We start from the raw sequence: 14,846 nt of genomic DNA, 5'->3' as shown, positions 1-14,846 counted from the left end.
TAGGCCGACCAAAAACAACATGGCGCAGAACTACAGAGCAGGAAAGATCACAGCTGGGGTGGAATAGCTGGGCATCAGCGAGGGCAGCAGCCAAAGACAAGTGGATGCAGTGTATCCGGGCCTTATGTGCCAGCGGGCACGAAGAGGTTAGGTGAGGTGAGGTGAACTGAACATCATACTTTTGCCAAATCGGATAGGAAAGTAAGTTTTTAAATACACACGATTTTAACATTACCATTTTCTTACACTTACTGAACCTTTTTTTATTTAAAAAACGATTGATAAACAAGTTCTACCACTTATATTAATATCTTTCGTCGACACGGATGTTAGCGTGAGGTGGTCATTAATGTAGAAGGAAGCCGCCTGAGTGCCCGGAGAAAACCCACGTGTCCAAGCGGGCGACCACCGTACCCATACAACCACGAACTCGGGTCGCAGCGGTGATAAGCGAGTGCATTTTAAAACATTTTATATTTACATGTACTTTGTTATTCATGAAACGAATTCTATAAACGTATTTAAGAGAAATGACCAAGTGTAAGGTATGTTTTGAAGGTAAGAATTAATTATGAAAGATTGTAAATGAAACGCCCATTAGTATCCCCTTTACCGAGGCTAAATAAGGTATTTTTTTGAAATCAAATTAATTGATAACCGATGATTGTCAGCGATGAATCTTGTTTTAAAGATTAAATATGTAATGCCATCGAGTGTACAAAATAGTATACAAAATTCTGTATTAGCATAATTACACGTTCATTTTATTTTCCCACTTTTTAAAATAATAATAAATTGCAATAATCAACAATCAACTCCATTACTAACATTAATTCCCTCAATCATATTTCCCATATGAGAAAAAAATGGAGGGGGGGGGTAACTCGCGTTAAAAACAAGAACGGATTTTCACCTGAGACTGGTTTCACAGTATCGCGACGGTGTTGACGAGGTGAGAAGCTGTACCGCGAGGTTTTAACCGAGTTACCTGTGCTAAACCGCGATCAATTTCACACCACGAGGTCTCGCGGTAAATACGCACACCGCGTTGGCCGTAGTGTCATCTTTTTGTTGATGCATATCTGTAATTTTAGTTTAGAAATAAAGGATAAGTGCTTACAATTCCTGTCAAATCCCCCGCACCTAAAATATTTAAAACGACTTGTGCACACATCTTAAAGAGAAATCATACATTAGAAGGTGTGCTTCAGTACATATACAAAATCTGACCATCACCAAACAGACATTTATATCTATACTTTTCTCTGTTGTTCCATTTCTTTATTTATTTTATTAACAACTTGATCTCAAACAATCCCTGACTGTGCGAGCGCTATTAACATTTGACATTATTTATAAGGAGCAAGTCAAGCATTTTGGATTTTTGTCGTTATCTGAAGAGTTTTAGATATTTCCTGATATAATACTATTATATGAAAAATTTAAATACGTTTTAATTATCTAAAAGGGAGTAAATGCGAAAAAAAAGCTGAAAAGAAAATTACACATAAAAAGTAGTGTTACTAACTTTTATATTATAAATAAAGCTTTTGTGAAAACCACGAATTTTGACCCATAGCTGGCTTAGACCACTTTAAAAAGTCGATAATAAAAAGAATGAAAATTAATAATTTGAATAAAAGTACTTTTAGGACGGAGACTAGACCCATTCATTTAAAAAATTTGCAATTCAACTCAGTAAATGGTCAAGATTATAGCAGAAAATGTTCTGCTGCTAACTTTGAAAACATATACCTCTTGTGTTTACGGAATGAAAGCGCGTTATTGACATGAATCGCGAAATTCATAGAACAAACAATGTATATTCAAGCAAAAAAAATAAATGTAAGTGCTTTGAAATACATGTCGAAAGAAAAAAAGAAAAGTAGTGTTCTAACTATATTTTATTTTTAAGGTTGTGATTTGCCACGAATAAAAAATGCCGAAGATAATGGCGGAATACTTATGTACCGGAAGACCTTGCAGTGTAAAACAGGATACAGGACCATGGCGTCTCTTATGTGCTCACAACGAGGCTTGGATAAAAATGCCACAGAATTCAGATGTTGTAAGTTTATACAGAAAAAATATTATTGTACTGCAAAGCACTTTTTCTTTTCCATCCAGTAATTTTTTTAAGCGTTTAGGAGCATGATTAAATGAGAAGAATATTCCCTGTAAGCGTGTTTTACTTTAATTACAAGACTGATATTACCTTTAGATCTAGATGTTATCTTTTAATTCATATTTTAAAAAAACCCAAGGGATAAAGTTCTTAGCATAAGAGCCAGCGAAGTTTATGTCCACAGCAACATTCTAAACCAAGTAATAACCGCTGTATGTAGTATGTTATGTCGAATACGAATAGAATATGCATCGTGTTCGAAGACCTCTCTCCTAAAAGACAGCTCTCAAGTTGCTTAGTAAGATTACAACATGGAGTCAAACACACTGGCACCCATATTGATTAATGATTTATTTATTTCCAATATTCTATACACGTTTCTACACGTACATGTCGCGGGCCAACCAATCTATTCTTATTTTTGACATTGACAGTTTTTAAGGACACTGACTTCAAGGGCATCAGTTCAAATAGGTTGAGTGAAACCTAGACAAAATGGTGTTTTATTCTAATTTTAAAAAGACCAAGTTGTTTCTGCTCTCAATAATCTTAGTAAACATCAAGATATTAGTTTCGTGATAACTCCTTGCCTTATTAGGAAAAATAGTTGATATCTATAAAATACTAAACCTCTTTTCTGAAATTAGTTTTAATGAGTTTTAATGACAATTTCAGTTTTAAGCTATTTAAAAATTGATATGAAATTTAAAAGAATTTATTAAAGGCGATATGCCACTAATTATTAGAAAAGTTTTAATTTTAATTAATATATTACGATGAGATGGGGTGGTTTAATAAAAAGTTAAGTTTTGCCACACCACGAAATATTATAAAGAAAAATGTTCATACCTACAAAGATATAACGAATATCTGACATTGCAAGTGTATAGGTTTTGAAGCAAATCGTTTTAAAAAGGACTGAATTTGATATTTTGTTTTGGTTATATAACTTTTTACTCTTCCTAGATAAAGAAGTTGACCAATGGACATTGATCTACAGGGGACAGAGTGGGGGAACAGACTCTGACTATCTGTCGTTTATTTCTAACGGTACAAGCGATGAAACCAACGAAAACGTAAAGGACGAGTATTGTACCTCTATCACCAAGTCTCCACTCTGTACGACCAACTACCGAACATCGCTTATCGATCGCTGGGAGTCTTTAGGTATCTCCCAAGTAAGTAACACTCTGCCTTTTAAAATGCCTTACATTAAAAACAAAATTAAACGAAGTAAATGCTTACTCTTTCACCTTTTTAACGTTATGTATCAGTATTTCATATGAATTATAGTTTATTGCACAAAACATAAAAATTAGAATGGTTTACCTAAATAGTTTATATCAAATTTAGTCCTATGTCAACAGGAAAGACTATTAGGATCTGTTACATTTAAACATATTCAAATCGAACAAATAAGACCATTGGTGTAGTTTTCAAAAGAACCTTAAACACAGAAAGGTTTTTGATTGCATTTTTCTTATGTGATGGTATAGCCATACAAACTCCGGTGTCGAAGTGCAAACTTGATACAGGTCCATATTACCGAGTTGTTAAATTAAAAAAGCTAAAAAATATTATCATAACTAGAGCAGAGCTCGTGGCAAAGCCACGAGTAGGTCTTCCGTTGTTGCTGTGAGTTGAAAATATATGTGATATGGTGTCAAACGATTATAATTACTTAACTTTCAGTTCTGCTTTTGTTATAAAAACGTGTTGTGATTGAAAGCATATAAAACGTGTTTTGAAAAAGAAAATGTTTTAGGAAAACTATTTGTCGCACACAGTTTATGTAATAGTAACAAACATTATTTAACAAATGAGATATTTAATGGCAAGTTACATTTTCAGAGAATAGCAAGCATTGTTATAAACAGTATGTACTCATGTGTCATGTCAGGAATTGTGTGTTTTTTTTAAACCGAGCCCGTTTACAAAACACGTAACCTTTACTCTAAGATAACTTCTTTATTTAAATATTTCTAAATTTATGAAGACAATGTGCAATTTAGAATTGTTGCGTGCTGACAAAACTTACAGACCCTGAAACGTACTACTACACCAAAAAAGCGTGCGACTTACGTGCGAGAAACGTTTTGTGTTAACCGTTTAGCGTTTCGGACAAAGCGTGCAGAGTTTCGGTCAAAGCGTGTAAATCGTTTCGAGCAAAGCGTGCGAGAACCATGTGAAACGTTCATCAGATTTTATTCGGAACTCTCTGACAATTTGTTTCAAAATGGCGCCCGTGTTTTACATTACATGTACTTTAAACTGTTTGTGATTGGCAAAACTCTTTTGTAGGTATTTTCATGAAAAAAAATCTAGAAGAAATGATATACTTATCATTTTACAAAATTTAATTTATTTTTAACAAACAAAAGAAAGGTATATGTATTAAAAGACGACTAGTTACAGAGTACATGTATATATAACGTTTTTATACGATGTTTCAGTACTGGTACATGTACAGTCGTTTTACCGGTAACGAATATTTGCCAATATCGAATAATTTTTAGAAAAATTATTGGTTGAAGACGAAGTTGAGGTTTTAAAAAATCCTAGCTAGGTAATTATAAAACAGAAATAAATATTCTATCAGTGCGTGAAGTTGTTTGCCATTTGTACGATTATTTACCGAATTGTTTACAAATTAAAAATGTGACCCACATATGAGCTGCCGGAAGTTCAAAGCAGAAAAAACGAAAGTGTGAAAACAATTAAGCCTTACTATGAAAATAAGTTTGTTATTGATCCCTATTTAGTGGATAATTAGTCAATATAATTCATTTAAAAAGATAATGCATCATATCAAATTATAATGGAGCTTTGAATGAAATTACGACTTCAAATAGAACCACGTGTAGTTTTCCTATATAGTTTCGGTTCTTTGCGACAGAAGTATTATTTGGCTGCATATATTGATAGATATACGGGAAAAACAAAGGAAAATGGCAACTACTTATCATCAATTACTATTATAAAGTGTTTTTATGAAAATTCAATATTATAAAGTAACGCAAATGAAAACTGTTCAAGTCCGGTTTCAATTTGACGGGAAAACGGTATGATGAAAATAACGATCATGTTATTTGTTTAAATGACATATTCCCACAATTGTTTTCCTTCTTCATTTATAAGTCCATTAACATGTACCTCTAGTATATTTTGGAAATTAATTCGCCTCAAAATATTCGGCCAGAAGTGATAAAGGGCGCTTAATTCGATACTGGGAAACGAATTCGAAACTAGGAAAATGGAGGGGGTGTTGAAATTACTGTCTCCGTAATTCATCCTTTATATTTTCGGAAGTTTTATACTACAATTTAGAAGGACAAAGAAACGCGATTTAAACAAAAAATAAAAACATTTGTAATTCCGATAATAATAGTTGCATGCACGACGAAACCGCATGCTGATTCGTTACCGGTAAAATGACTGTACAATATTAAAATTCGCTATATTAAAAAATATTAAATACGGTTAGCAAAACATGATTTCTGTTGGAACAAGCCGTAATCAACTTTAACTTACACGAGCATGGTTTGATAAGCATGTATTTTTTTTTTTATTTATTGACATCGATAACTCTTACTGAGACCATTCGGCTTTGCGCAAGCGGCACACATAACCTCGGACATCGGGTGAGACCTGCACCTGGCTGAACCTGTCAATCAAACTCTGTGTATTTGTTTTCATTGGATGGTCAACATGGTCAAGCGTCTCTTTTTTTGTCAATAGCCAATGGAAAATTTATGACTTCAAGGTATTCGGAATCAGCATTTGATGAAGCACACAATTTAAATGATAGTAAATTTATTAATTATTTGAACAAAATTAAATGTAAACATAGAATTAACATACTGATCATTTCTATGAATTGCGGGAAGTAAGTTCTTTGGAATCCCGATTATAGATATTTTTACAAGTAATCATTTTAATTATTTAAACCACTGTTGACGGAAAACAAGAGGTCTTAAGTAATTAACGCACAGGGATTTGCCTACAATGTACACAGTCATGCAATTAATTATTATGGGAATCTTTACGTATGGTACTTAATTCAAATAGATCATGATAATCTATACACTGTACGCCGTTATACATGTAAGGAGCGCCGGTAATATATACGAAGATTGAGTCAAAAATTTAAATCATTTTTATTTCTTGTTCTTTTCAATACAATGTTAAATTACTTTGAAAAAAAATCCGAAATAGTAATTACAACTTTCTTTTTTGTTTAATCATTTGAATTTTTTCTGAGGTAAATGAGTATGTAAAGGACATATTTATTTACGCGAATGATACGACATAGAAAAAAAATTATCGGATGTTTGTATAACATTGTTTCCTAACGAATGTGACTAATTTAATTTTAAATATTTTTCAACATTATGAATGTTAATAATATCAGATTTATTTACTGTTTGTATTTTTACATCGTTACCTCTAAAACCAATAAAAATACTAATGTTAGAAGAAAAATCAAATCCCGCCGAATACTGAAAAACCGATTTCAGTTTGTAATCATACGGATTTTATTTTTGGTATTGACTATTGAGTTACGGTAACATTTTTTGCGGATGATTTTTTTAATTTATTATTTTATGTAGTAAAAGCACCATTCCAACTGTTACTCAATTACATAAGAATTGATGACCCGGGGCTATATATGTTCTGAGCTGTAGCGACACAAGATTCTCGGTCGCACGTGGCGATTCAATTTTAAACACAGACTGACCGAATGAACAAACGGGTGGGAAAGTGAAACAAAATGTTACACATAAGAAGAAGCCACTAAAAATGATTTTCGACAGATCTTGATATCGTTTCGCCAATCAAAAAAAAAAAAAATACCAGCGCGAGCTCCTGTCAGCGGGCCGGGAGGAGGGGGGGGGGGGGGCAGCAATGAGTTCGCTTCCACAATGAAACGTATACATGTAGAAAACTACAGAAGTGATTAATATGTGACCGATAGAATCTAATCCAAAGTTGTTTAAAACTCATGTGAATATTCTTTTAAATATTCATCGAATGCCTCAACTCTGGACATTCTTTTATCGTGCTAGCACATACCGCAAACATGTAACATGGAACTTTGATTATAATTTGATTTGATTTTTAAACCACCTTGTACGCTCTCGTATACATCAATGCTTAATCAACTGTACAAGTAAAATAAATTTATCTTTTCATCTTAAACCAATATAATAGTTGAAAACATAATAATCCGTGCAAAATATGAAACATGAACGCGTGATAAGGTATATGTAGAAGATCACGAACCGACCGCGGATCACTTGTCCACTCGCGCCGGATCTCCTCAGCCATGTGCGATGGATGATCATCATTTAAATGTTTAATATTGGGGGGGGGGGGGGTTGTTGTTGTTGTTGTTGTTGATTTAAAACATTATTTGAACAGTTTATAAAATATTTTACATAAACAAACCAACCATTAATTTATGTCTGACGATGTTTCCGATTTGGAGTAATATCGTTCATTAATATTCATTTACACTCAAATTTAATTAAATACAAAATGGACAAACTTTTATAACATAAAATTAAAACAGTTCTTGTATTTACGGCTATATTTACTCAAACACGTTCATATGCATGGAAGTGTGCGTCTCGGTGTGCGAATCTTGTGTATTAAATAACCGCTATGTAGTGCAGCCGTGGCTGAGATCCTCGGCCGTGGGCGAACGATAGATTACGTAAAGGTACAACGCACAGACCCGCACAGCTCATAACCCAGGAAGCTTTGAAAAGATTGCAGTATAATGACCTTACTCTATCAAATAGAAGTTATTTATTTTAAACTTAAAACCCACAATTGATCTATGTCTATTATTGCTTTAGATTGAGAATGCCATTGCTTTTATTAATTAACTAAACGATTTCTTAATTGACACCCAATCGTTTAATCCATAAATATGTGTAATCAAAACGAAAACAATTCTTGAGTTTGCGGATAAATAAACACATATATGAGAGACGCAACTCTCGTGTATTAGATAACCGCTGACCGCTAGGTAGTCCAGCCGCGACCATGGTGACCGATTTTCTCGGCCGCTGGCGAGGAAGAGCTTACGTAATGGTACACACACACAGCTCTGATTCAAGGTAGATTTTAAATGCATGGAGTTTATAACTAAAATGTAATGCATATATAGTTGTTTTTAATTCCATATTTTGTGGTTTACTAGAAAAGAAAAAGTTAACAATGATTTGTTTTCCAAATCCCGTTTTTAAGGATTGTGCATTATAAAAACTTAACAACAATGACTTAAACTCCTAAAAAAAAGCACGTATTCTAAAAAAAAAAAATTCTTATGAATTAATGCCGTTTGTATAAACCAGCATACTTTCTGCAGTAACTTTATGCCAGTTGTACGCGCAAAGACTTTCGTTAACTTGTCAAATGAAAACAGGTACATGTTAACATGTAAAGCTTGTTACACTCATACTACACAAATCACTTACAAAATAACATTGTAACGACCTTTATGAGATCCCAACAAACAACTTTTCCAGCGACAGCCATATCAAAATCCTAACCGTTTTTGAGTTATTAAGCAAAAACTTTTAGGGGCCATTGGTCCTTAATTGAAGGGGCCAGCCCTTTTTTATTGGTGTCAAATGAGAGCCCTTGATATTCTGCACAACTTTTATTCTACATGTTTTAACAAATTATTTTTTGTTTAAAAGATACAAAGGAAAATATGACTAAATTTTCGCACTCTTCCGAATCCTGTTTTTTAACCCCCTACCTTTTCCTAAATAAGGAAGGTAATCAAAAAACAAAAACCGATGTATACAACTACAATGTCTTTGTTATTCAAATTCGTTGGATTCCCATTCCCTGCTATCATAGTCTCGGAGCCTTTGTCTGGAAACCAAAGGCCCCAAAAATTTTTAAAAGGGGAATAACTCGTTAACGGAAAGGGAATTCTAACTTTTATGAACTGATGAAGATAGTGTTTTGTAAAGTCCATTAGCCCTGAAAATTTGAGCAAAAACCGTTCAAAAATGAGCACGATATGAAGCCTCAAAGTTCGCGTCTAGGAAGAAAAAAAAGAAAAAGAACTAGAGCAAAGCTCGTTGCAAAGCAACGAGTGGGTCTTCCGTTAATGTCGGAAGTAAAGCTGGAATTTTCTGCAAGAAGCAGAGCTCTTGAACCAATAACAAGAGTAACTAAAATAAAAAGATAAAAAAATCGAATTATTCCTGGTACGACTTAACAAAATCCGAATGATTTTAAGTACGACTTAACAAAAACCCTCCTGATTTCAAGAACGACTTAAACAAAAAAAATCCGAATGTGTTCAAGTACGACTAAACAATTATTTTTTGTACGAGTTAACTTTACTTTGAACATTACACTATTTTTTAAACCAAGGACGCGGAAACCAAATTTCCGGAAAAATCAATTTTTAAACCCCGATATCTCTTTAATGCATCGTCCGATTTGAAAACAGATTTCAGTGTTAGATTCAGCTTGATAAGCTTTATAAAACACATATTCATTTTTGATTTGATCAGAAAATTCATTTTTTCGAAAAATTTGTTTCACTTCCAGTTTCGACCGGAAGTGACGGATTTTTATTTCCAGCCCTATTGCACATGTAAATTGCCAAATTCATAACCACAGAAAATTTCAAGACTCTATCTTAAAGCGTTTTTGAGAAATGTCGCGGACAAAATGACTTTTTTTAAATTTTAAAAATGACGTAACGTCAAAACGGAAGTGACGTTGTTATGGAAACTTTAACATCTTTGAGGCATTATAATTGCACATAATCCCTGAAAGTTTCCTTTAAATAAGTTGAAAACTTTTTGAGTTATGAAGCCGAAAAGGAGTCAGAAAAAAAAGAAAAAGAAAAAAAATAATAATAACTAGAGCAAAGCTCGTTGCAAAGCAACGAGTGGGTCTTCCGTTAATACCGGAAGTAAAGCTGGAAACTCCTGTAAGAAGCAGAGCTCTTAAACCAATAACAAGAGTAACTAAAATAAAAAGATGAAAAAAAATCGAATTATTCCTGGTACGACTTAACAAAATCCGAATGATTTTAAGTACGAATTAACAAAAACCTTTTTGATTTTAAGAACGACTTAACAAAAAAAATCCGAATGTGTTTAAGTACGACTTAACAATTATTTTTGGTACGAGTTAACTTTACTATTAACGTTATGCTATTTTTTAAACCAAGGACGCGGAATCAAAATTTCCGGAAAAATCGATTTTTAAATCCCAATATCTCTGTAATGCATCGTCCGATTTTAAAACGGCTTTCAGTGTTAGATTCAATTTAATAAGCTCTACAAAACACATATTCGTTTTTGATTTGATCAGAAAATTCATTTTTTCGAAAAATTTGTTTCACTTCCGGTTTCGAGCGGAAGTGACAGATTTTCATTTCGAGCCTTATTACAGAGGTAAATCGATTAAATCATAACCATTGAAAGTTTCAAGCCTCTATCTCAAAACGTTTTTGAGAAACGCCGCGGACAAAATGACTTTTTGAAAATTTTAAAAATGACGTTACGTCAAAACGGAATTGACGTTGTCAAGAAAACTTTAACATCTTTGAGGGATAATAGTTTCACATTATCTCTGAAAGTTTCATTAAAATCGGTTGGAAACTTTTTGAGTTATAAAGCCGAGAAGGAGTCAGAAAAAAAAAGAAAAAGTATAATAATAATAAAAAGAAACCGAAGAATAACAAGAGGGTCTTCCGTTGGAAACGGAAGACCCTAAAAAGAAACCGAAGAATAACAAGAGGGTCTTCCGTTGAAGACGGAAGACCCTAAAAATAAGAACTAGAGCAAAGCTCATTGCAAAGCAACGAGTGGGTCTTCCGTTAATGTCGGAAGTAAAGCTGGAAGTTCCTGTAAGAAGCAGAGCTCTTAAACCAATAACAATAGTAACTAAAATAAAAAGATGAAAAAAATCGAATTATTCCTGGTACGACTTAACAAAATCCGAATGATTTTAAATACGACTTAACGAAAACCTTCCTGATTTCAAGAACGACTTCACAAAAAAATCCGAAAGTGTTACAGTACGACTCAACAATTATTTTGGGTACGAGTTAATTTTTCTTTGAACATAACGCTATTTTTTAAACCAAGGACGCGGAATCAAAATTTCCGAAAAAATCAATTTTTAAACCCCGATATCTCTGTAATGCATCGTCCGATTTTAAAACGGGTTTCGGTTTTAAATTAAACTTAATAAAAGCTTCTTTGCTGCTTGATGATTAATATCAAATTATTTGTCAGAAAAGAGTAATTATGAAAAGAATTAGTAGCCCTTCTGGCCCCTAATTCGAGGGGTCAGCCCCTTTTTCTTGATATCAAATAATAGGTCTCGCTAATATAAACATATTTTGTTCTACAAGTGTTCATGAATTGTAAACGGTTCTCGAGATATCTGTACAAATGCGTTTTAGGGGCCGACCCTTTAACCCCTTACCGGGGCCACTAACAACAAAATTTTTGGTATCATATTGTTAAGAACCTATTTTTGAAGAACTTTTGTTCTACATTGCTTTTAAAAATATTTCTCCTTTTTCAGATATTAATGATCATAGTTTTGAGTTCTGGCCCCTTGAAACCCCTAATTACGTAATATATGACTTAGGTATGGTAATGTATAGATGAACAGCTGTATAATGAACATTTTTGCTTCTATAATTAATAACAAAATATTGTTCAGTAAAGAGTTATTGTAAGAAGACATTTGAGCCCTCTTGGCCCCTTATTTGAGGGGTCAGCCCCCTTTTCTTGACATCAAATGAAAGGTCTTGTAAATATAAACATATTTTGTTAACAAGTGTTCACAAAATGTTTACCGTTCTTGAGATATCTGTACAAATGTGTTTTAGGGGCCGACCCTTTAATTCCTAAATGGGGTCATAAACAAAAACATTTAAGGTAGCATATTGTACAAAACATTATTTTGAACAACTTTTGTTCTACATTGCTTTTCAAAATATTTCTCCTTTTTCAGATATTAATGATCAAAGTTTTGAACTTCTGGCCCCTTGAATCCCCTAATTACGTAATATATGACTTAAGTATGGTACTGTATAGATAAACAGCTGTACAATGAACATTTTTAGCTTCTATAATTGATAACAAATTATTGTTCACTAAAAAGTTATTGCAAATAGACTTTAGAGCCTTCTTGGCCCCTAATTTGAGGGGCCAGCCCCTTTTTCTTGATATCAAATAAAAGCCCGTGCAAATTGAAACAGCTTTTGCATTACATGTTTTAACAAAATATTTATACGTCAAAAGATATTACGGAAAATGTGCGAAAATTAAGTGAAAAAATTTGGTGCTAATTTTCAGGTTCAGGCGAGCTTCTAGGCCTTGCGCATTTTTCGCAATTGGAAGCATGGAGGGAAATCTACAGACATTCATCTTCAATCCCTGTAAACTTCAAGCTTTTATCATGATTAGTTTCAGAGGAGATGCGTGGACAAAATGGCCCTTAAAAATTTACAAAATCGTCCATATCTGAAACCTGAAGTGACGTAATCATTTGAAATTTTAATTATCTGTAGCGACATCGATGCTTTATAACTCCTAAAAATTTGGTGTAAATCGGTTGAATAGTTTCTGAGAAATAACGCTCCAAAAAAGTCAGAAAAAGAAAAAAAAGTATAACTAGAGCAAAGCTCGTTGCAAAGCAACGAGTGGGTCTTCCGTTAATGTCGGAAGTAAAGCTGGAAGTTCATGTAAGAAGCAGAGCTCTTAAACCAATAACAAGAGTAACTAAAATAAAAAGATGAAAAAAATCGAATTATTCCTGGTACGACTTAACAAAATCCGAATGATTTTAAGTACGACTTAACAAAAACCTTACTAATTTCAAGTACGACTTAACAAGTTTTTTTTGTACAAGTTAATTTTACTTTGAACATTACGCTATTTTTTAAATCAAGGACGCGGAATCAAAATTTCTGGAAACATCAATTTTTAAACCCCAATATCTCTAATGCATCGTCCGATTTTAAAACGGCTTTCAGTGTTAGATTAAGCTGAATAAGCTCTACAAAACAGATATTCATTTTTGACTTGATCAAAAAATTCAATTTTTCGAAAAATTTGATTCACTTCCGGTTTTGACCGGAAGTGACAGATTTTCATTTTGAGCCTTATTACAGAGGTAAAACGACAAAATCATAACCATTGAAAATTTCAAGCCTCTATCTTAAAGCGTTTTTAGAAACGCTGCGGACAAAATGACTTTCTAAAATTTTTTGTTTAAATGAACTAACGTAAAAACGGAAAGGTCGTTTTCAAAGAAACTTTAGGATCTTAGAGGCATAATAGTTGCACATAATCTCTCAAAGTTTCATCTCAATCGGTTATAAACTTTTTGAGTTATAAAGCCGAAAAGGAGTCAGATACAAAAGATGTCACCTTTGACCTTCCAAACTGTGCTTGTTGCACCATCAAATGTCAGAAACTTAGCAATGTAAAGTTTATTATATTTCTGTGAATATTTCCTATGTAAAATTACAATGAATAAACATGCTATTCCATCTAACTGTGAAATAGTTTCTATGCTATCTGTCCATAGTGAATAGTCAACGAAAGTATTCACCAGCAGCATACAATTTCCCTTTTTTAAACTCGGAACACCTCTGGTATAATCCGATCACAGCATTAAATTCAAAGTCCGATAATTCTAATTTGTTTATCATCAAGAAATTCTGCATCGCCAACAAATAAAGTTTTCTTCAGGATAATAATTAAGATATCTATAGCTATTTACTGACAGAAAGACAGACTAAGACTGTTGTGTTGTGTGAGGATGACAGACAGTTTATTGTCCCCCTCAACAGCAACTATTTCACTTGGCTTCGCCCCATGAAATAGTGGATGTCTTGGAGGACAATAAACTTGCTATCATCCTCATACCCAGTGAATAGGTATATAATGTCCCATCCACATAAATTTCAAGTTATATAACCTCCCATTTGTAACCTGCAATTTCACAGTGTAAAGTCAACACAACAGTCTTAGCCGCAAGTTTCACCATTCAATTCGCATGTACGTATTAAACATTAGGGGTTTTCATATTGCATACCAATTCCAACAAGGGAGATCCCTCTAATGATGATCATTAAAATTCATTTTATGAATCTTAGCAACACTCATAAGCCTTCAATTGTGCAGCATCTCTTAAGGTGGCTCAAAACACCTTGAAATATTTTCTCAAATCAGCAGAAAATTACTTGATTATGATAGATATCATAATTGATAAGAAGTGTTTAAGTCAAATAGGCAAAAAATATGCAAATTTGGATGAACAATTACATTTTCAAAAATTTAATTCAATAAACAGTAACAAAAGCTCCAGGCGGACTAAAACTCAAACGCTTTAGAAACCCAATACTTTAACCATTAAGCTATGACGGTATACAACCCAATCAAACGATATTAAGAGTTCAACAAAACATATAAATCGCCATCTTGTGAAGTAGTGTCTTAAAAAGTATAAGTCTAGGTGTAGTGATGTACCTTAATTTTACAAAAATATTAACGGGTACTTTATCCGAATGGTCCCTTGCTACCTTTAACTTAGTACATTTTATGAACAGATGTCTTTGTCTTAGAATAAGAAAGCTAATGCAATTCTGAGAAAAAAGTATACCACATATTGACAATTCCATTGAGGTTTAATAAACATATGGCCATTTAAG

At 33.2% G+C, this 14,846-nt stretch overlaps 1 protein-coding gene across 2 annotated transcripts in view; it reads left to right on the top strand.

The window, feature by feature from the left end:
- LOC128181222 (uncharacterized) overlaps nucleotides 1-14,846 on the top strand; it is a 46,328-nt gene that overhangs the window by 13,920 nt on the left and 17,562 nt on the right. For both annotated transcript variants that reach the window (XM_052849536.1, XM_052849535.1), the window contains exons 3-4: nucleotides 1,916-2,068; nucleotides 3,092-3,303. In XM_052849536.1, coding sequence (XP_052705496.1) covers nucleotides 1,916-2,068; nucleotides 3,092-3,303 — 365 coding nt within the window. The remainder of the gene's footprint in view (nucleotides 1-1,915; nucleotides 2,069-3,091; nucleotides 3,304-14,846) is intronic.

The sequence above is a fragment of the Crassostrea angulata genome, chromosome 4 (assembly GCF_025612915.1).
Source record: "Crassostrea angulata isolate pt1a10 chromosome 4, ASM2561291v2, whole genome shotgun sequence".
Taxonomy (NCBI): Eukaryota; Metazoa; Mollusca; class Bivalvia; order Ostreida; family Ostreidae; genus Magallana; species Magallana angulata.
The sequence above is the reverse complement of the archived record's forward strand: the minus strand, read 5'-3'. Positions and strand labels throughout refer to the sequence as shown.